General features: G+C 50.1%; 2 protein-coding genes across 8 annotated transcripts in view; both read left to right on the forward strand.

Moving 5' to 3' along the window:
• Snapc4 (small nuclear RNA activating complex polypeptide 4) lies at positions 1-19412 on the forward strand. 5 transcript variants are annotated; one of them, XR_008719323.1, is made up of 24 exons: positions 1-76; positions 1697-1838; positions 2194-2240; positions 3253-3420; positions 3561-3686; positions 4130-4208; positions 4657-4738; positions 5414-5518; positions 5593-5665; positions 6022-6186; positions 7164-7311; positions 7558-7664; positions 7817-7911; positions 9784-9878; positions 10901-10980; positions 11290-11751; positions 12429-12756; positions 13118-13188; positions 13657-13767; positions 14477-14504; positions 14923-16355; positions 17384-17505; positions 19060-19142; positions 19240-19412. XR_008719323.1 is itself a non-coding variant. In XM_055599863.1 (23 exons), exons 2-22 carry the CDS (start codon positions 1709-1711, stop codon positions 17495-17497), a joined length of 4047 nt encoding a protein of 1348 aa, XP_055455838.1. In that variant the 5' UTR covers positions 1-76; positions 1697-1708; the 3' UTR covers positions 17498-17505; positions 18070-18290. The 5 variants fall into 5 exon arrangements, 3 of the variants coding, with proteins under 3 accessions (XP_055455838.1, XP_055455839.1, XP_055455840.1); XR_008719324.1 differs by having other exon boundaries at positions 19224-19275; XM_055599863.1 differs by lacking the exons at positions 19060-19142; positions 19240-19412 and adding an exon at positions 18070-18290.
• Card9 (caspase recruitment domain family member 9) overlaps positions 19159-22494 on the forward strand; it is a 9646-nt gene continuing 6310 nt past the window's right edge. Inside the window, exons 1-5 of one of the 3 annotated variants that reach the window (XM_055599870.1) lie at positions 19159-19348; positions 20065-20158; positions 21213-21268; positions 21523-21711; positions 22091-22228. In XM_055599870.1, coding sequence (XP_055455845.1) covers positions 19165-19348; positions 20065-20158; positions 21213-21268; positions 21523-21711; positions 22091-22228 — 661 coding nt within the window. In that variant the 5' untranslated portion in view covers positions 19159-19164. Of the gene's footprint in view, positions 19349-20064; positions 20159-21212; positions 21269-21522; positions 21712-21905; positions 21957-22090; positions 22229-22494 lie in introns of those variants that run through there. The other 2 variants (XM_055599871.1, XM_055599873.1) reach the window with 2 other exon arrangements.

Raw genomic sequence — 22494 nt, forward strand, 5'->3', positions numbered from 1 at the left:
ACCGCTAGAAGCTTGATGCGCGAGTGGTCGCCTGGGCGACGGAGCAGGCTGTGGAGAGCGTAGAGAGGCCTAGCAGGTGAGGACTAGCGGGCCACAGCTAGCAGGCGTTTTGTCCAGGAGGAGGGGCGTGGAAACCGATGCTGGAGTGGCCACTACCCTGCCGGAGCGGAAGCACGGAGCCCCGCTGACGTCCGGCAGCTGATGAGACGCAGGGCCGGGTTTGAACAGTGCTATGCGGCCACCCCTGGCTTATTGAATCCAGCCACGAAGGGTGCATTGGCCCCAACTTTCTTGCCCCGAGTCAGATTATGCCCTTAGAAGGGACAGGCAGAAAGGTGACTCTGATGTCAGTAAAGGCTGCCTGTGGCTCCCAACTCAGGACTTGAACATGTGACTTTTTCTTCCTTCACGTGGGCAACGCGGAGGATTAGGAGGGGAGCGGTAGACTTCCTGCTGCCTCAACCAGGAGTCCAGTGGCAACGGTTATTGCTAGGTGTGCAGATCTGGCTACCTTTAGCCAAGTTTGGTTGACAAACGTTCCCAGTGCAAGTAAGACGTCTTGTTCCGGAATCAGGCAAGGCTGCTGTCAACATTTCAGGAAGAAGCCAAGCTAGGAGCAGGATGTTCCTCTTCATTTCTGGCTCTGGGTGTGAACTGTTTGATTTTTGTTTGAAACGGGATCTCACTAATGGCCTGAAACTCGGAGATCTGCTTGCCTGTGTCTCCCAAATGCTGGGATTAAAACACTCAGCTTTCCGGGTTTTTTGTTATTGTTGTTTGTTTGTTTGTTTTGGAGACAAAGTTTGTTTGTGTAGCCCTGGCTTTCCTGGAATTCCCTCTGTAGAACAAGAGGGCCTCTGACTCAGATCCACCTTCCTCTACCTACTGATTTCTGTGATTAAAGGCCTGTACCACCACGCCCAACTTCCACACTCAGCTTTTTATCGTTATTATATTTGTTTATTTACTCATGGGTATGCCACGGTGTGGTGGGTGAGTGGAAAAGGTATGAGGGAAGCCTGGCGTAGGGTCTGTCCACCATGTGGTTCCTGGGACTAAATTCAGTTCATTAGGCCTGTGGGCAAGTGCCTTTCTCACCCACCTAAGATTGTATTCTCTAATAGTCTTTCATCCTTCTCAATTTCCTTTGCCCTCAAACTCTGCTTACAGTGTATCCAAGAAAAAGTCTCCTTTATGCTTTAGCAGACAGTTGCTCAGCGTCAGGCAGCACTGTATGCCAGGTACTGTTCTTAAAAGATAGATCAGGGAGCAAGCAAAGCTTTACTGTGAGGGCTAGCCATTCCACACCATGTAGAGCACCTGAAGTAGTGGTCAAGGGTTTAGATCACAGGCTGAACTTCTTTTGCTCTGCACTTCCTGTACTTGGTGATCAGTGGACACCTGAGGGAGTAAAATCCACACAGGTGAACTGTGTTACCTATGCTGGTGGTAGTCTCAGAGAAAGCAGGGTCATTTTCAGGTGTTGAGTCAAGAGCAGGAGTTCTTGGGTGTTAAAAGAGTGTCAGCTTGTAGGAATTTAACCTCAGGGCATCCCTAAGTTGATTTTGAGCCTGAGTTTTTGTCTGGGTAGCCCACTGCCTGCATCTGAACGGGCTCCTGCCATCTCCAACAAGTGTCTGAAGGAGGGTGAGATCCAAGCACACTCAATATCTCATGTTTCATAATACTATGAAAGCAGGCCGAAGCCATGGACATAGACGCTGAGAGAGAGAAAATAACACAGGAGATCCAAGAGCTCGAAAGGATTTTGTATCCTGGGTCCTGCAGCATCCCCTTGGAGGTCTCGGATTCCAGTCTCAGTTCGGACTCTGAAGCAGGTATGCCCATGTGCCTGGGCTAGTATGGCATGGCTAGAACAGCTGTCTGTACTCTTTAGCTATATTCGACTGTGGGCTACTCTGGCTAGACTGTTTCTTGTCCAAACTGTCCTTTGCTTTTCCATCAACAAGAAAATTTCTCTCAGGCCTGCTGACTATATGTGGGATCCTGGTGGGGAGGAAGGCCGGGATTCAGCCTGTCAGCTTGACTAGTCTCCATGGCACAGGCACCCAGAATTATTTTTCCCTGAGATTATTATATAGCCCTTCAGTGGGACCCTGTTGTGAACGTTTGTTCTTACATGCAACATAACTATGCTCCCACTCCAACATTGTATGCTTGTGTTTCTTACAGATTTCGTGCCTGATGAGAACTTGGAAATTGCTGGTGCCCCTGTCCTGGTAATTGTTGCTTATAAGGCTGGGCTGCTGGATCATATCTGCTACCCCCTTCCAAACTGGCCCAAGAGGGCTTGGTTTGCATCCTTGTTGGTTTTCCTACAACTACAGCTTATTTATTGTGAAAATAAGCCCTCACAAAGTACTCCCTTCTTTCTGTAGTACTAGAGATGGGCTCATATGCACTAGGCTCACACTCTACCACAAAGCTGGATACAAATTATTATCCAAACTAAAGTTTATCCACAGAAGTACCCACTCTAATAGGCTGGTGACTACAACTGCTGGCCTTTCCTGAGCTCACACTAAAAGCATCAGATGTGGGAGGCAGCATACTGTGTTATCTGGGACCTGCTCCACAGCTAACCTGCTGTACTTCTGTTTCCTAGTCTGCACAGTGGTCACCGTAGATGACGTAGAAAAACACTGACATATCTGTTCATACCAGTGTTGCTAACCATGCTTTGTTCATTTTGAGAATTTGTTTGGAGAAATTTTTACAGTTTGGTTATTTTCTTACCAAGCAAATGAGAGTAGAGTTTCTTGTGTTTAAGGACTGTGTGTCTGCTCAATAGACACAGCTCTGTAGTCACTGGACATTTGGCAATCTCAGGTTTTGACACTGATGACTGGCTATGAGGGAGTTTCCTTGCTGAGATCTGACACTTGAGATGTTGGGGGTGAGGCAAAAAAAACGTTGCTCTGAAGTTTAGGCTTCACAGATGTCTGTTGTAAAAAAAAAGGAAGCTGCTTGCTATAGTACACCAACCCCCAACTCTAGCATACACTTTACAAGCAGATCTTATGTAGTTGATTTGAAAAGATGTATATACTCTACCTTGAAGATAATGGGCTATGTGTAACACCCCCCTGGTAGGGTTCCACATTCAGTGGGCTTATACTAGTGGTGCCTTGGTGCCTCAGTGTCCCTTGTGGGCTTAGTCTTGAGCTTGGCAACAAGGAGGAGGTTGCCTATGTTCTGTCTCTTTGTTTGCTGTTTCTGGCTCCTAACCAGGAAGAAGAAAGGTGGAGTGAGGCCAGCAATGATGAGGAGGACCCAAAGGACAAAGCTCTTCCTGAAGACCCTGAGACATGTCTGCAGCTAAATATGGTTTACCAGGAGGTGATCCGAGAGAAGCTGGCAGAGGTTAGCCAGTTGCTAGCCCAGAACCAGGAGCAACAGGTAAGAGAGCCTTCTCAAGGCCGGTATAACCTCCTGACACTCAGTGCCCCAAGTTTCCTGGACGGGGCTCAGGTGGATCTGCTCACCACCACCTGTCCTTTTCCTCTACCTGGCCCACTAATGGCATGCGTTTGTCTCAGGAGGAGATCCTGTTTGATCTGGCTGGGACCAAATGCCCCAAGGTAAAGGATGGCAAAAGCCTGCCCTCTTACATGTACATAGGCCACTTCATGAAGCCATACTTCAAGGACAAGGTCACTGGAGTGGTGAGTAGTAAAGATCCCTCTCTCAGCAGTTGGTTGAGTGTCCAGGGGGGAAGGGGCTCTCTTCTCCACAGCCTATTGTGAGCGCTTGTGAGTTCCCTTTGGGTTAACATTCTCCATCATCCTTAAAACTGCCTCTTCCTCTGGGCTGTGTTTCCCTAAAATAGAGTCACAGCATTTAGTCAGTAGTATAGATCTGAAACTTTGCTGATGGCCTTGCATGCACATCATCTTCATAGAGTCTCTGGCCACTTCTTTGTACTGACTATACTACCTCATGTTCAAAGTTTTTCATTCAGTAGTATCTTGTAGTACAGAGGTCTTGAGGTCTTGAGCCTGGCCCTGCTCAAGGAGGGGGGTGGGAGGGAAGATTTTGAGTCTCCATGGGAACACTGGAGGGTGAATGTGGTTGCTGTGCCATGTCCTGACACTGTACCCTCTTACAGGGGCCTCCTGCCAATGAAGACACACGAGAGAAAGCTGCCCAAGGAATCAAGGCCTTTGAACAGCTCTTGGTGACCAAGTGTAAGAGTCTAAGCAGGCCTTGACTGCCATGGAAACTGCAGAGGGCATCCCCACAGCCTGACATCTTCAAGGCATATGCTATAATTCTCAGGCTTGTCCTTCCTATGACATCATATACTCCTTTAGGCTTTTGTCACTGGGACTGGCCACTTGACACTTTGCCTTTGCAGTGCTGAGTGTGGTGCAGGCTAGGCCACACATACAGCCCTTCCCTAATCTAGCTATTCTCAGAACCCCTAATCTTGAAAGACTACCTTCAGGTAGAGGATGGATTCATGGGTTGGAAGGTGTTCTGGCTAGCTGCCCTACTTGCATCCAGAGATGTAGCCACTGCCTTTCTGGAGCGGTGAGCAGGGGTAGGCTAGGGCTGAAGAGCAGATTCAGTGGATATGTATGTCTGGAAGAAGCAAGGTCTCATGGCATCACCTCACTATTTCTACTTCCTCAGGGAAGCACTGGGAGAAAGACTTGCTCCGGAAGTCTGTAATGAGTGACCGCCTGCAACGCCTGCTTCAGCCCAAGTTGCTGAAGTAAGTCTGGAAACAGGTCATCAAAGCCTTCCCCATATTTGAAAGCCAGGCAGCTGTGGGGCTAGTGAAGTTTATCTTATCACATGACCAAAGGGCAGCAGGCAGTGTCTGATGTGAGTACGCAATGAAAGGCATTATCGTTTTGATAAATTACCACCATCAATATTGAGCCCATAAGTCCAGAGGTGGCTGGTACCCTCTGGCCCAGCTCCAAGAGACATCCACTCTGGTGTGCTGACAATTGGTGCTCAATATTGATGGTGGGAATGGCACCATTCCTGAAGGCTGAGAGACAGCTCTTCCTTCCCAGCCAGTTCTGTTTGCTGTTAGCAGTTGCTGCAGAGCTAAGTCAGACTTGCCTGAGATGTCTGTGTCCTGGAAGCCAAGATTTAGAAGAGAGTCCAGGCTCTGAAATACAGGCAGCTATCACCTACCTCTGCAAACAACCTGGCAATTCTTTCCCTGATTGGTGCTAGTCTGATGGTAGGGGTACCCCAGAGGTGGTGCCAGGGCTTCCCTTATGGTAAAGGACCAAGGCAGGAGAGAGAGCACATTCCTATACAGGCTTCCCAACATTGAGCTCTGAGACTTGAACAGGAGCAGTTCAGAGAACAGGGCCTGAGCTTACATGATACATCCCATGCATGACTCTCCTCCACTTTGTCTTCCCTGCAGGCTTGAATACTTACATGAAAAGCAGAGCCGAGTCTCCAGTGAGTTGGAGAGGCAGGCCCTGGAGAGGCAGGTTAAGGAAGCAGAAAAGGAGATTCAGGACATCAAGTAAGCCAGGGCCTGCTGGGTCTTGGGAATAGCTGCAGGCCTTGCATGGTACCAGCTCCTGTTCTTTCTGTTAGCCAGCTCACAGAGGAAGCTTTGCTGGGGAACCGGCTAGACAGCCATGACTGGGAGAAGATTTCCAACATTAATGTAAGTCAAGCAGACCTAGGTGTCCACAGCTGCAGTAGTGCTTCTAAACCAAGTGTAGGTGGGAACTGGGTGGTGAAGCCTTCCATCCCTTGTGCCTTAATCCACAATAAAGTCTGCAGTCAAGTATGCCTAGCAGTTGGAACTGGCAAAGGACTTCATGCAACTCTCCCCAACAGACAAAGTGCCCCTCCTGAAATGGACAGTCTTTACTGCCATTTGTCTGCACAAATGAGTCCATTTAATTAATAGTCACAGAAGCCACTGCCTGGCATACAGTGGCAACCCATCCAGGAGCTATGTCTTTGTTATGGTTGGCATCAGCAACCCCTCTGAAGTCTATGTTCTCATGGGTGCAGTTTGAAGGACGCCGCAGTGCAGAGGAGATCCAGAAGTTCTGGCAGAGTTCTGAGCACCCAAGCATCAACAAGCAAGAATGGAGCACAGAGGAGGTAGAGCAGCTGAAAGCCATCGCTGCCAAACACAGCCACCTGGAGTGGCATTTGGTTGCAGAGGAACTAGGGGTAAGCACCGGGACCTTGGAAGCTGGGAGGACATGGGCTTCTGGGCTTGGAGTAGAGCTCAGTCTCATGCTATGTAGTTTGGTACACATCAGAAATTGATTTGTTTGGCAAATCGTGCTTTTAAAGAAAATAATTAGTCTCTCACTTTCTTAACTTTAAATTCCATTTTGTCTGGTAAAAATGTCACCTTTTACTTCATTTCTTTGGTTTTTGTTTGCTGGAAATAAAAGCCTAGAAGCAAACCATAGCTGAGCACTTAACACATCTAGCGCCATGAGTCCTATGATTAGAGAGCTGGCTCCAATAGAGTGAGTCTACTGGAAAAGCCTTTCTATGAGGGATGAGTGATAGAACTAGTGCAACAGCAGTGTGACATGGCTGGAGCTTATCTGCTGGTACTCCTTTCGGAGGTTGTGCCCCTCATCCCAGCCCTATGGCTATCCTCACTAAAGGCTCTACATAGGCTGCATTAGAGCTTGAGACTTAGAGGGATACCTGTGAAAGGCTTTGAGAGGCATTTTACAGCATTTTCTTCCATCCCTCTAGGAACTAGCAGTGTGGTTTGGACATCTATCTGAGTTAGTTATCACAAGGATTTTTCTTGCTGTTTTTAAGATAGTGTATCACTCTTAGTCCAGGCTGGCCTGGAGTACACAGTGTAGCGCATGCTGACCTCAAACACTTGTGCTTCAGGCCCCCAAATGCTAGCATTAGCAATATAGCCATCTATAGCCAAGTGTTGTTTTCTTTTGTTTGTTTTTGTAAGCCAAAGAGCCCTCTCCGAGCTGCTCCTTTCCTGGGTCCCCACCATGGTCTAGCAAACTATGACCCTACAGGAGCCTGAAGGAGGAGAGTTCCATTGTACAGAGTGGTACTTGTGGCTCAGGCCTGTCTGTCTTCTAGAAGCATTTGAAGGGCTGTTCTGGGTATCTGTGCATGCAGTGATGCCCATTTTGTTTCTGTTTGGCCTTGGGAAGACAAACCGCAGTGCCTTCCAGTGCCTGCAGAAATTCCAGCAGTACAACAAAGCCTTGAAACGCAAGGAATGGACAGAGGAAGAAGACCACATGCTCACCCAGCTGGTCCAGGAGATGCGCGTTGGGAACCATATCCCATACCGCAAGAGTAAGCACACCACACCAAAAGGCATCTTCCAGTTGTTGAGCTGCTCCAAGCCATAGTAGCCTATGGCTCCAGGTGCCTGGAAGCAGAGACTTGCAGAGGAGTTTACCATTGTACTAAGGAGAAGTGGGAGGGGGAGTGAAGGTCCTGATGACCTCAGTGATTCCTCTCTGTAACTTAATGGGAGGCCTCTCTGTCCCTGCCTATTGCCTGCTAGGATAGATGAGTCCCAGTCTTCTCTGTCCCCAGTTGTCTACTTCATGGAAGGGAGAGACTCCATGCAACTGATCTACCGTTGGACCAAGAGCTTAGATCCCAGCCTGAAAAGGGGACTCTGGGCCCCAGAGGAAGATGCTGTAAGTTTGGCACCCAGAGAAAAGTGTCCCAGGAAGTTTGTCTGGTTGTCCTAAGTGCAATCATTTGCCCTTCATAACTGAGAGACCTCAGGGTGGGGAGGATATGGCTATATGTTGTAGAGGCAAATGGTCTGTTTGCTTCTTTCCTGCAGAAGTTGCTTCAAGCTGTCGCCAAGTATGGGGCGCAGGACTGGTTTAAAATCCGGGAAGAGGTGCCAGGTAGGAGCGATGCCCAGTGCAGAGACCGGTGAGTGCCCGCACTGGCTGAAGGAGTGGCTTGCTTGAGTCACGCTTCTACAGGCTAAGTGACAGCAGCCCAACAGTGATACGGCCACAGGGGCTTTCCATACTGCAGTTGGCACTATTGGGAAGGAGGACTTTCGTCTTTCTGTTGTCCAACGGGAGTCAAATGCTAGTGGCAACTCTTACAGGTGTCCTTCCACATTGCTGGTGGGAAGGTCCCCAGCAGGCTACTGGGATTCTCTCCTTTTCTCCCTAGTTTTTTTCAGTGGTTTGTTCAGACGTAGTTCACGTTAACTGTTAATGTAAATCACTTTGATCACCCTACAAAGAATTACACACAAAACCCCACAGAATCCTGTTTGAAACAGGCAAAGGTCTTCATCAGAGATGCACAAGTAGCCAAAAGGCCCATGAAAAGATGCTCAGTTACTAATTTCAGGAATGCAAGTCAAAAACCACAGTGAAATATTTCACACATGTATGGAGCTGTTTAAAACATGCATGCACGCACGCACAGTAACAAGTGTTGGGGGGGGCGGGGGACTCAGCAGAACACAGCCTCCAGAGAAACCAGAACATGGGGCAGTGTAATCTGTACCTGCAAAATTTAAGCATCCCAAGCAGGAGTTCTTGTATTGGACAAGAATGTTAGTAGGCCAGGCACACGGCTGTAATCTCAGAACTTGGGAAGGCAGAGGCAGACTAAATCCAGAATAGCAAACCCTCTTGTGACACGCCCCCCCCCCCCCAAAAAAAATGTTCATAGAACATCCTTCATTGTCAGAAAGTGTTGGGTACAAATTTGGAGTTCTGACATTTGCAAGGAAGGGCAATCTGATAGAGGTTGATAGATGTACATTTGGATAAAAGGTACACGAGCCTTGAAAATTTGGACAAGTGTTTATCAAGACATGCTCATTTCCCTCAAGTCAGTGACTCTTATATTTGGCTTTTGGGGGAGCTGCCGGACTTTGTGTGAAGTGTCTCTCTTTTGTATTCCCCAAAAGCAGCATGTGAGGCTTTCTAACACTCACCCCAGCATTCATTTCTGTTGTCACTGTCTCTGTGGCTACACCCTTTCAAGTGCCCATGGAGTGGACTCTCACAGTCTCATCACATAGCAGCCCCTTGTGGTTAACTGTTGAGCTTCTTTGCTGGTGACTGCTGGCTTCTTACACATGTCCATCTCTTTGGGGAAACATCTGTTAAGTCCATTGCCTGGTTTAAATTGTTTTTGCATTACTGGCTTTTGAGGGCTCTTAATGAGTTCTAAATGCAAGTCCTACTAGTCAGATGCAGAATTTGTATAGTACTCCAGTCTATGGCTTATCTCTTCTTTCTTGATCAGCTCCCTTAAAGCAGTGGCTCTCAACCTGCGGGTCGCAACACCTTGGTGGGGAGGGTGACCCCCTTTCATGGGGGTCTCCTAAGACCATCAGAAAACACAGATATTTACAAGTCATAACAGTAGCAAAATTTGTTATGAAGTATCAATAAAAAATAATTATATGATTGGGGGTCACCACAACATGAAGAGCTTTATTAAGGGGTCACAGCATTAGGAAGTTTGAGAACCACTGCCTTAAAGCATAAATTTTTAAACTGTGCTGAGAAGTGGTAGCACATGACTTTGATCCCGGTACTCAGGAAGCAGAGACAGGTGGCTCTCCAAGTTCAGGGCCAGCCTGGTCTACAGAATGAGTTTCAGGACAGAAAAAAAAAATTTTTAACATTTGCTGAAGTCTAGCTTCTTTTATTAATTAATTAATTAATTTTTGCTTGTGATTATTATTCTAAGAAATAGTTGGTGAAAGCAGGAGTACTGTGAAGGGTTCTTAGCACCTAAAATGTCCCTCTGTTTCCATACCATTTTCAGCTACATCAGAAGATTACATTTCAGCTTGAAGAAGGGACGATGGAATGCAAAAGAAGAGCAGCAGCTGATCCAGTTAATAGAAAAGTATGGTGTTGGTGAGTTGTTGGGCACTACCAGTTGCTACTGGCCCTGATGATACTGTGAATTCTTGCAGCCCATCTGGAGACTCTATCTGCTCAGATTCCAGGCTTCTGCCTCATTCCAGTCTTCCCAATGGCAAATACTCTTCTGTTTTGTTTTGTTTTGTTTTGTCTTGGTTATGGGGATGGATTTGGAATCCAGGACCTCGCTCTGGGTAGGCAAACAAAGCCTATAAAACATAAGGTGGAAAGCATTGAGCATTACCCAATACTCACCTCTGGCCTCCGTGTTCACATGCACACACATGTACCTGCCATCATTGTGTCACCAATATTATCATACCATGCTACCATTTGGGAATCTTCTGGTTCTCCTTCCCCTTGGCTTCAGAGGCTGCCTTGCTATCTGTGCAGAGGAGCCTCTAGGATATTTAGTCAAATCTTTTTGTTTTGTTTTACCAAGACAGGGTTTCTCTGTAGCCCTGGCTGTTCTGGAACTCACTCTGTAGACCAGGCTGGCCTCAACTTAAGATCCTCTGCCTCTGCCTCCCGAGTGCTGGAATTAAAGTGTGAGCCACCGTGCCCGGCTTCACTCAAATCTTTTGCCACTATCATTTGCAGTCTTTCTCAATTTTTTACTACCAAGTCAGCCAAGTGTTTATAACTAAATCTTGCTGATATTGGTGATACCTCCAATAAAAAAAGCAAATTATGGTTCAGGGATACATAAAACACAGAAGAGATTTTGTCACCTGTTGTCACACTGCCCCATATGTGTAACTTGCAGTGTGCCTCTGCAGTACTCTGAACAGAGCATTGGCAGTGTCTCTGTAGACCTTTGTGCAGCAGATGCACTGAGGCCTAGAGTGACTCCCTTTCAACCCTTGTGTGCCAGTAGCACATTTCCTCAAGGGGCTTCTCAGCCCTGAGATTCAGATGCTGCCAAACACAGGTGTTCTGACAGAGCACGTGAGGGAAGATCATCCTGATGACCAGCCTCTGTCCTAGAGGCTGGTCTAGTGTGGTTGTTTTTACAGGTCACTGGGCAAGAATAGCTTCTGAACTGCCCCATCGGTCAGGCTCCCAGTGTCTGAGCAAGTGGAAAATCTTGGCCAGGGTGAGACATTTCTTTCTGTGTATATGCTTTGCTTGAGCTCAGATGAAAGGGCCATAACCTGTGGGAGAGCTTGGGCAAGATGAGGTATAGTGGGGGCAGGGGAATGCACAGGTTCTGGCCCTTGCATGTCCTCTTCTAGAGGTCCAGGGCAGAGGGAGACCATACCTCAGCAGCAGTGTGCCCTGTCCCTGGAGAACACACTGTTCATGTCTCTGTTCATGCCTGGGACCTCTCCTTAAGGCTATCCTACATGTCTTACACACATGGTTGGGTAGCTGAGATCTGAAGCAGCCCCATTTCTCCCCTCAGAAGAAGCAGCATTTCCAGAGGAGGAAAAGGCAGAAGCCTCATCACAGTAGCCAGTGGAGCTCTAGCAGCAGCAACAGCAGTGGCAGTGAGGTCTATGACAGCAGTAGCAGCAGCAGCAGCGAAGACTCAGATGTGGAGCCAGAGGAGTCTCTGGAGAATGGCAGAGCACTGGGTCCTCAACAGTACAGGGTGCCAGACATTGACCTGTGGATTCCGACCAGGCTGGTTACCAACCAGTCACAGAGAGAAGGGACAGGGTGCTACCTAGCACATCCTGCTGTTCCCTCCTACACTCCTGATACCACTCAAAGTCACCACAAGAAAGGTTCCACCACAGTCTCTGCTCCTGAGATAAGCCAGCTGCAGATGCCCTGTGAGACCCACGGCACTGTTCCAAAAGGGGTCCAGTTCCTACGCTTACCGGACACTCGCCTAGCAAGTGTGAAGGACCCTGCCTGCAAGGTGGGCCCCAGTGCACCCTAGTATGTGAGCAAGGGGAAGTGGTGGGTGTTCTGTGTGCAGTCTGGGAAGTTGGGTTTCTGACCTGGCAATAGCTGTGTCCTCTTGTTCACTAGAACGTATTACTTAGGGCTGGTTTCAGGGTTGCACAGTAGCAGTGGCCTTCATAGGAATTACGGCCTCCATTGTCCCTCGGTCATTTGCTTTAAAAGCTTTAAGGACATCTGCTTCAGGGCACATCTGAGTGGGCAGTTTCCCACCTCCAACTGGTGTGAGCCCCTGTGGTGTTTTTAGGTAATGTTAGTCCAACCTGGATGGTCATAAGCATCTACCTAAACCCCCTCTGTCCTCAGAGTTGGGGCCTGGGGCCTGATGCAGCTCTGGCAGTGGCTGGAACAGCCTTTGGGCTATGTAGGCTACTCTGCTTCTCTGCCCTGGGGGTTACTGGAGGTAACAGTCAATTCAGCTATGGATCTGCCTGATGTGTGGGCGGGCCAGAACATCTCTTAGAGAGGGAGAAGCCAGGCCCTACTTGAAGACCACAGAGTTCTTTGCCAAATAGCAAGTGGTGTTCATACTGTATGTTATAGAGTCTTCACAGGAGGTGTTAATCTGCACAGTGACAGGCCTGCATCAGGTCCTGCTGTAGCCAGCCTCACAGAGTCTCTTTTAATGTACAGCATGTGTTGAAAGTGCCCCTAGAGAAAATGCTGAAGTTGATCAGGACTCGCCCAACCATCCAGAGCCACACACTGGTGAAGGAAAGACTGAGGCAGCCACCCCTGCCTAATTCACGCTCAGGATCTGACCCTGGTGACAGTGTGGCTGGGCTTCATCTACGGCGGCCGTGGCATGGAGCTCTCCAGAATAAACAGAGACGCAAGAGACAGGCTCTGCACTGCAGGCTTCTTAAGCACAGGCTTCTGCTGGCTGTGATACCCTGGGTTGGTGATATCAACCTGTCCTGCGCACAAGCTCCCCAGAGACCTGCAGCAGTGCAGACTCAAGGTACTTGCAAGGCTTTTTGGGAGCTTCCTGGAGCCGGGTGGGAGCAGGCAGTGGAAGTGCTTCACCTTGTGGCAGGGTGGTCCATAGGGGAGTGTCTGAACGCGTCCTTTGGAGGGGAAGGTCCATGAAGGACAAATAGGATTATCCCTTAAGGTTTGAGAATAAATAGTTGGGCCACCCTTTTCTCCTTGCTCTTGTGAAGCTAGGGCCAGCTGGATTTGGGGTGGTGATGAGAGGCCCTGCCTTCTGCTTTTTGAGGTAGTGTGGCGCTCTAAGGCTGCTCTGCCACACAGTGTTGGGGATTCTTTTCGAGGGTAGTTTCAAAACTGGAGCCACTTTGCACTTTGCCCTTGTCCTCTAGCTGACAGCATCAGGATGCAGTTAGAGTGTGCCCACCTGGCCAGCACTCCAGTGTTCACATTGTTTATTCAGGTAAGCCCCCAGCAGAGTGCTGTCTGCTTTGTTCTGTTCTTCTGCTGAAAATTTGAAGCTTGTAGGAGGTTGACACATTACAGTCACTATATTTTGGATCTTTGAAAGCAGTCTCCTGGTAACCTGCAGCTTTCAGCAGATTAATGTGAAAGGGATCTTTGGCTCTTTGGCATTTGCTATCCATTGAGTTAAGCAATGACTTAGAAAAGAGACAAGCGCCTGGACCCCAGGTCTAAGATGAGGGAGAGGTAGCCCTGGGATGTGATAGGAACTTGGGTTGGGTCCCACTGCAAGAAGGGATAGCAGCATGGAGTCCAAGCTGGAGGCTATGAAACAGCCATGACCTCCCTGGGCAGTCAGAAGCTTTAGGCATGTGGATCTACTAGGATAGCCATTGACAGGGCTACTTCCCTTGTCCTGGCCCAGTGCATGGTAGAGCAAGAAGGTTCTTATTCTCAGTTCTCTCAGCTCTTGCAGATTGATACTGCAGGCTGCATGGAGGTGGTTCAAGAGAGGAAAACTCAGGCATCTATATTGCTCCAGCCTGGTACCCAGAACCCACAGCCACACCTTGTGCAGGTAACACATCTGGGGACAAAAAGTGAGGACAAACTGGGTATGGTGGCATATGCCATTAATCCCAGCACTTGGAAGGCAGAAACAGGTGGATATCTGAATTCAAAACCAACCTGGTCTGCATAGTGAGTTTTAAGCCAGCCTGGCCCACATGAGACCCTGCCTCAAAAGAGTAGTGAGAACAAATACCACCCAACCCCAACCCTAACCCCTGTCCCAGAGTGACCCAGGGTCAGGGTCTCAACCTTTCCTTGGAGGGGCAATTCCCAGGCATTTCCATAGAAAAGTGTAGCTCTCCCACTGAACAGCCCCTACCGTACCTTCTCCAAGGGTGCAAGGTAGGCTATGGGTGGGCAGGCCAGCTGTAAGCCCTGGTCTCTGCACGTCCCTAATACCATCTGTCTACGAACCGAACTCATGAGCCCACGGTTTTGGGGAGGCATCACCTTGGAGCGCTATCACCTGAGGAGACGGTGAACCAAAATAGAACAACCCATAATCCCTACACTGTCAAGTGATAACCTGATAAGCTCTGGCCAAGCAGCTTTTAGTGGAGCTATACTGAAAGCCTACAACAGCAGCTGTTATCCTTTCCTAAGACCCCCAAGCTTAGTGCAGATGGGTGGGCTCCCAGAATTACAGGGGGTGGTGAGTGGGAAGAAGTGGTGGCATCCAGCAGAGATTCTACAGGCTGACTCTCCTTTTTTCACAGGCGTCCTCCAGTGCCAAGAACAGCACAGGTACCAAACGCTACATCTCTCTCTTATGGTGGGAAATGCCATGCATTTGCACTACAGCCTCTAAACAGCACAACCAGCGGCCTTGGGAATACACTAGAAGGGCCTGAAATTGCTTCGCCTTTCACCTTCCAGTTGCCAGTAGGGACTCTAGGGGTCCTGTTTTTGAGGATGCTAGAGATTTAGAAGCTAGTCTTTCATTGTTAGTAGTAGACTAGGCTATCTCTGGCATCTGTCTCTCCCCCTCACTGTTTCTCCTTCTTTTCCCCTCTTTCCCCTCCCTCTCTCTGTTTCTCTCCCTCTCTCTCTTGAGTTTCTTGGGTTGGGTGGGTTGGGGGCCCATGAGGTGAGCTGGAGCTCTCATATTGGCTTGCTAGTGTCCTGGGGCACAAGAACCTGAGGTTCTCAACTCTTCCTATAGGCTGCCCCCTCCCAAGCATGCCGTGTCAGCAAACTGCAAACAGAGCCTGCCACAAAGATCGTCCACGCCTGGGGTTCTGCAGGGCTGAAGCTACCTCCTCCCAAGTTTCTGTAGCAGCCCCACATGGCCTCCGGCCAAAGCCCAAGACTGTATCTGAGCTGCTTCGTGAGAAGCGGCTTCGAGAGTCCCGTGCCAAGAAGGCCACTCAGGCCCTCACTGCCCTCAACAGCCAGCTGCTGATCTCCCCTGTGATCCTCCAGCCTCCTCTGCTGCCAGTCCCCCAGGGTTCCCCAGCAACAGGCCCTGCAACAGCCAGTTTAGAACTCTCTGTACCTGTGGCCCCAGTGATGGTGAGTTCAAGTCCTGGCTCCTGGCAGGTGGCTGGGATCACAACCACAGAGAAGCAGCCCCCCAGCCTGCAAACCATTCCCCTTAATCCTTCCCACAAAGGGACCCAGGTTGCAGCCCCCACTGCTTTTAAGAGTCTGGCCCTAGCGCCCAGGCAGGTTCCCACGAGCTGTCCTCAGAGTGCTCGAGGAGAGTCTCGGGCCTACGCCACACCTCAGGAGCAGGGCCTGCCCATTCTCCCAGCACCCCCCAGCCTCACTCAGCTGTCTGTGCAACCCCTCAGTCTGCCACCAGTTCTTAGCCCACAGGCAAGTGGGCAGCCTATGGCAACCAAGGCCAGTCTGCCTGTCAACTGGGTTCTCACAACTCAGAAGCTGCTCTCTGTCCCAGTACCAGCTGTGGTAGGCCTCCCCCAGTCAGTGATGACTCCTGAGACCATAGGACTGCCAGCAAAACAGCTACCTTCCCCGACCAAGACTCTAGCTTTCCTGGGGCAGCCTGCAGCCAGTACAGACACAGGGTCCAAAGGGTCTCAGGGCCGGGAAATACCACCCACATCTGGTCCTGAAAAAAAGGCCTTGGACCTAAGTCTGCTTTCCCAGGAAAGTGAGACAGCCACACTGACATGGCTGAAGGGGTGCCAAGGTGCTTGTGTGCCCCCACTAGGGAGCAGGATGCCCTATCACCCCCCTTATCTGTGCAACTTGAGAGCATTGTCCAACCTCCTCCTCCATAAAAAGGACTTGGAACAGAAGGCTTCCTCTCTGGTAGCCAGTCAGACAGCTGGGGCCCAACCTGATGCTGGGGCCCTACAGTTATCCCTGGGGCTGGTACAGAGGCAATTCCAGGACAACCCAGCCTACCTCCTGCTAAAGACACGTTTCCTGGCGATCTTCTCCTTTCCTGCACTCCTGGCTACTCTGCCCCCCAATGGTGTCCCCACTACCCTGTCACCAGCCATGGCTACGGGTTCTGAGAGTGACAGTGAAGACCTCGGTGATCCGGAGCTCAAGGACAGGGCTAGGCAGCTGGACTGCATGGCCTGCAGAATGCAAGCAAGCCCAGCAGCCACAGACCCTGTAGAGGTAAGGATGCTAGACTGAGCCCCACCTCCGCTGTGGCAGGCCCTGCAGTGCCCTCCCTGCCGCTGTGTGGCCTGCAGGGAGTGGTGAGCTGGGCAGGTGGAAATTGTGCAAGAGAGAAGGCTGTGGGTTTCTGAAAGAGGAGGAAGCCCATCCTGTCTGCCCAGTTGGGAAAGGGTTTCTCAGCAGAAGTTGCCTCTCCTAGGCTAGGTGTAGCAGGAGGAGACAGCCTTCTAATATACTCCCACCTCACTCACATACCACACACCCAAAGGTAGAGATTGGCTTGACACGTGACTGTCGGGTGGGCTGTAGGTACACTGGAGGTATTTATCATTTGCCTTTGTTCCTGTTCTTGTGTGTACAGAGTTCCTCCCAGATATCTCTTGCTCACAGAGAGCTAGCCCTGACAAGACAGTATGTTTCTCATTGGAGCCTAGGGACAAAATGTGTGGGCTTATTTCCCTGCCTTACCTGGCTACTCCCAAAGAGCCCTATAAGCCTCTTCCCCTTCAAGGCTTAGATGTGTGGAGCCTTTCCACAGCTGTCACTCCTTTCCTGGTTGTACTATCCTAGTTCCAGAGTGACCTCCCAGCCCCCATCTCAGGCAGGGTTTCTCTGTGTGAGCTTTGGCTAGCCTGGACTCACTTATGTAGACCAGGCTGGCCTCAAACTCACAGAGATCCTCCTGCCCCCAAGTGCTGGGATTAAAGGCCTGTGACACCACCCCCAGCTCTTTGGCATCTGTTCTTGTCTCTGACTCCATTGGCTTGCACCTCAGCAAGAGAGTGGCTGTTATACAATTGCCTAATGGTTGGAGACCTTACCTGTGGGGCAGAACTCCAGAAAGCTAGGACCTAACTCCTTCCGTGTACCTGTCCTGGCAAAGCATGCCCTAGGAACTGCCTGTCCCTGATGTTTTGGTTGGGGTGGTAGTGGGGGCTGTTCTCAGAGTCCTCCCTTTTCCATTTCCTACCTATCCTGGCTGGGGTCACTCTTAGTTCCCCTGGCCTGGCCTTCTGATGTTTCAGAGAGTTCCGGGTCCTCATGAGGATTCTGCTCCATCCCACCTGGATACTTCTGATGACCTTGATGTGCTCAGGACTCGACGTGCTCGGCATTCCCGGAAACAGAGGCTGCTGTGAGCAGCAAGGTGAGTCCCTATGAAAGCTGCCACCCTGCATTCAGAAAGAGGCAGACTTCAGAATATGGGCTCCATCTGCCTGTTCTGGGAAAAAACTGAGCTGAGGGGAGGAAGCCCCATGTTGCTCAGTGTGCCTCTAAGCGTTGGCACTACCCCCCTCTGCCTGCATTTTATTCCCTTCCTCCCTGGAGTATCAGCTTTCAGAAGCACCCTCTTTGTCTGCTTTTCTGAGGTGGTACTGCTGTGTCAACATAAGTTTGGGGGTGTTCACCACATGCATAATTACTTTCAGTCTCTGACCACAAGCCCTAGACTGTTTCTAGTCACTATTATCATGACTTCTTTCATTCTGGGTCCCTGGATCCAAGTCAGCAAGGAAAGCAAGGACGCTGATGGGACTGTGAGGGGTGCTTAGGATGTTCTAATTGGCTTATGAAGAAGCCACCATAGATTGTGCTGCCTGTCTTCACAGTCTACTGCCAGTTCAGTCTCTGCCTTTCATCTGTGCAGTCTGTCTAGATGCCTGGGGCCTGATGAAATGCAGGCACTATCAAGAGTATCTCTGTGTTTCAGGACAAGGACTCAAGAGGTCTAGAAACCCATTCTTACACCATGCCTGACAAGAAGCCCACAACCCTCTGCAGGAGGAAGCTGTAGGTCTGCAGACTAACCTGTCTGCAACAAGCAACAGGGACTCTGATAGCAGTGTCTGTGTGATCACAGGCCTAATTGTTACCAAATGCAAAGCCACATATGTGAAAGAATAAAGTAAATGCCTATTTTTTTTACTTAAAAAGCAATGCATAGCCTTTTGTGGTTTTGTCTGGTGCTGGGTACCCACCCAGCATCTGGTGATGTGATTGTCTGCCAATCGAGAGCCTCCCACACCATTGGCTGCCCATGCAGCCCCTGGACTGAGGACTTCACCAGAGAGCAGGGTGAATGGAGAAACAACCCTTTTTTCCATTTCATGAAAACATGTCAACTGGCCTGCACCCATTAGGCAGGGTCCTTAGGATCAGCATCCATCGTAGCAGCAGCACCCTCCCGTGATGGTAGTCTTGTCTTGCATGAGGCCAAGACCCCACTGGTCATCTCCCTTTTCTTAGTCACTATTATGACTCTGTGTGAGTCCTGGGCCCTTGGTTTTCCAGGATTTGGACATGTGTTCATCTCACTCTAAGCTGGGAAATTTCCAGCTCAGAGTACAAGTATAAATGGGACCAGCCTACTCCTGGTACCTGTACCAGCTGTCAACAGGTGATAACCCTTCACCCTAGCAGCTGGCCTATCATGCACAAACCAACCATCTGTGGTTTCCCATACATCCAGGAACCACTCTACTTTGTAGCTCCCTCAATTTGGGGTTTTTTGAGGTGTCTTTGTGCTATTGATTTCTACCTTCATTTTATGGCCGAGAGCTTGACATTTTTATTAACATTTTAAGAAGACACCGTGATATATTTTATATTTATATATATATATATATATAAAATATATATATATATAAAAAAAAAAATATATATATATATATATATATTTTTTTTTTTTAAACTATTTGAGGACACTGCTCTGAAGGCCTGGTGTTCCCCTCCCTGGAGTGATTGCAAAGCCATGAACCCCACTTTGTAATCCTGGAAACACAGGTAAAGCATAATCCCTAACAGCATGGTTCCCCAAAGGCCAAAGGGGACTCGTAACTGCTGCTTCTACATGTATGATTCAAGGCCATTGTCCCCACAGAAGGAGCCAGCAGAAGGGCAGAAAGCCACAAAGGAAGGGACCAGTTCAGGCTCTGCTCAAAGCTCCCCACGAGAGCACTGGAAGCATTTGCCTTATATCAATCCAGCAGGTGAGGCAGCAGCACCTGTCAAACAGCTATAGTGGCTGGGCAGGGCTAGCAGGTCCAACGCCCATATCGGGCTGACTCTTGAAGAGCCACCCTGAAATAAAGGCTGTGGCACACAGTCCATAGAGGGCTCTATTGGCTCTATTTTGACCAAGACTGGCTCTATAGCTTCCTGGATTAGCTCTAAGTTGGCCCTGTGTCCTGGAAGAGAGGGAGGCACAGAGTGGGAATACTCTAATGATGGATATGAAAGTATCTCTACAGAGTTTCATATTGTGGACTGTCAGCTTTGGTGTGACCAGAGCATGTGAGCTTGGGGTAATAGCTAAACCCCTTGCCCTGTGATCCTGACCATGGCCTGCCACACCTACCCTGTACCACTGACCCTAGATGGTAGGTGAAGATATGAGACGGTGCCATGCTAGAGAAGCAGCTTTCAAAAGCCTGGATCCAGGAGAGCCTTAGGCTGACTGTCCATCTCCAGTGCCAGACGTTCAGATACTCTGTGGCTCCAGGTTCCCAGTCCTAGGCAGATGAGCAAATGGGGAGGGCTCTTCTGCTCCCAGAGTACTACTTCCCTCTATTCTGTTCCTGGATGGGCCAATCAGAAGGTAGACCAGCAGGGACTGTCCCCCTGTGGGAGAACTGGCTGGCTTGTGGCGTCAACCAGAACACAGCAGGAAGTGCACAGCCTCCCTCATGGCTCCACCCTTCTCCAGTTAGGGAACATCTCCACTCCCGGAGACCCAGGTTCCTGGTGTGCCATAGCCCAGGCAGCATCCAGCTGGCAAGTGGTTCCCACAAGACCCTGAGGTAAGTTCAGTCATAGTACCCTTCCTGGAAGGTGGGTGGAGGCCTGTGGTGACTCTACTGGAGACCCTGGAGCTTGTACCCCCAAACAGCAGTAGGCACCGACAGTCAGGTGGCCTCCTTCATTCTCATCCCTTCATTTGATTAATCCTTGTACATGGTGGTGTAGTGTAGTCCTCCAGTGCTGGGACTGTGATGCTGTGGGGCTGGAAATAGGCCCAAGGTTCAGGTCCACTGGGTCAATCAAAAGGGAGAAATGCTCCTGAAGAATAAGCCTGCTGTGGCCATGTCTAGAACTTGAGCCACCTCCTCTGGGTGGGATCTTCATGTTCTCCAGGGGCAGGGGACTGAGCCAGGGAGACTATGGCCACCTTAACCCAGTCATATAGTCATTGAAGCCATTCACTGAGCAAGGCTCAGGCTTCACCTGTCCATTGGTAGAAGCCATGGGTGGTTCCACATGAGTAATGCCCCTATGTACAACAGGCCTGATCGATCCCCAGCATATGGCCAGAGGCCAGAGCTCATCTGGGGCAGAAAAGCACAGGATTTGCTGGTGCCCAGCATCTAAAAAACTGGAGGGGAACCACAGCAGATGGCTGGAGACTGTGAAGGACATTGCCTGCCCTTCCAATGTACCCCAGCCTAGCGTGGAGATGGACATGGTCCTGCGACGGCCAACCCTTATTTGCCCTCTCAGAATAGCACCATGCCACAGGCAGCTGCCATAGGACTATTGCATCACTGGCAGACTACAACGGAAGGCCTGAAGGACAAGGGGCCTGTCAGGGAATGAGGAAGTCTCACACAGGCCTGGCCCCTTGGCAGAGTGAGGAAGCCTCCAGCCAACCTTCCTCTCAACCCCAACCTGGACATTGGCCAGCCAGGGTCCATGCCACCTGAAACAGTGCTATGTAGGATAGCCTCTACTGGTAAAAGCTCCTACCTCTACGGGGTGCCAGGGCACTTTAGGGTAAAGAACAGAAGCTATAGCAGGGGTGCTTTACAAGGAGTGTTCCCTTAGACTCCAACCTGTCCCTTCCCTTGACATATCCAGGTGGCTCAGGCACAAAGTTCAAGGTGACAGAGGGGCAGGACAGCTGCTTGGGGAAGGTGAGTTTGATAGGTGGCCTGAGGACAGGCTGTCGGTACACCTCTGCTATTCCTCAGAAACTGCCAATGAAGCTGAGGAGATGAAGATGAGCCCTCAGATTTCCCTAGAATGAGTCCCTCATGTCCCTGCCCAAAGCCCTGACCTGTCACTCACAGGCCTGAGGCCTATTGCAGGCTGACTGCTCCAGGCCTAGCAGGAAACAAGGTGGGCACTTTCTTAGCTGCTCTCCCCTAACTGTAACCACAACCTACAGAAGACATGTCAGATTATGAGAATGACGACGAGTGCTGGAGTGCCCTGGAGAGCTTCCGGGTGAAGCTCATCTCTGTCATTGACCCCTCACGAATCACGCCCTATCTGCGCCAGTGCAAAGTCCTGAACCCTGATGATGAGGAGCAAGTGCTCAGTGACCCCAACCTGGTCATCCGCAAGCGGAAAGTGGGTGAGGGCTGCTCCCACACCAGTATGCCTTACTCCCTCGTAATCCCCACCCAGCTCCACATCCGTGGAGGATATATGAGTGAAAGCCTCCTCTCCTCTAGTCATGCGCACTTGCTGCTGCCCAGAGGAGGAAAGGGGAGTTCCCGCCATTGTTCAGGCCCTGAGAGCCATGAGGGTGAAGGCAGCACCTTGTCCTGCCTAGACTGAGACCTGTGCCTTATGCAATGGCCCAGATCCCTCTGCTAGGTAGGGCCCAGAAGTGAGAGGTGGGGAGTCTATATCTTGGGATCTCTACCCAGAGCAATCGTCCACTGTCCCACCCAGCCCCAAGGGCCTCCGCCTACTCAGAACTTGGCCATGACTCTCTCTTCCACCTGAAGGTGTACTTCTGGACATCCTGCAGCGGACAGGCCACAAGGGCTACGTAGCCTTCCTTGAGAGTCTGGAACTCTACTATCCGCATTTATACAGGAAAGTCACTGGCAAGGAGCCAGCACGTGTCTTCTCCATGATCATTGGTGAGAGGCACAAGGAGGGGTTGGTGCTGTGGGTGGAGTCAGGTGCTTTTATGATTGCTTGCAGTGAATAAGTCTGACTCAAGCCCTCTGATGCGCTTCAGGGCAGTGGTCCCTGGTGACTACTCTCAGGTGCTCAGGATCAGGGGATTGGTGGATTGCTGAAGTCCTGCTGGTCTCCAGAAAGGCAGCCCTTCCCTGCTTTCCCTACTCAGCCTGGGAATATTCACTGAGAAGTGGTGATCCTTCTAAAATATCACTGCCACAGG

Source organism: Psammomys obesus, unplaced genomic scaffold (assembly GCF_907164565.1).
Source record: "Psammomys obesus unplaced genomic scaffold, mPsaObe1.curated_primary_1811, whole genome shotgun sequence".
Taxonomy (NCBI): Eukaryota; Metazoa; Chordata; class Mammalia; order Rodentia; family Muridae; genus Psammomys; species Psammomys obesus.

Bases quoted from the DNA above. Each gene is read 5' to 3' on its own strand.
- Snapc4 (XM_055599863.1), top strand. From the start codon at position 1,709: ATGGACATAGACGCTGAGAGAGAGAAAATAACACAGGAGATCCAAGAG. The intron at 3,687-4,129 runs GTGAGTAGTAAA...ACCCTCTTACAG, and splicing joins AGGACAAGGTCACTGGAGTG to GGGCCTCCTGCCAATGAAGA. The intron at 7,912-9,783 runs GTGAGTGCCCGC...TACCATTTTCAG, and splicing joins GATGCCCAGTGCAGAGACCG to CTACATCAGAAGATTACATT.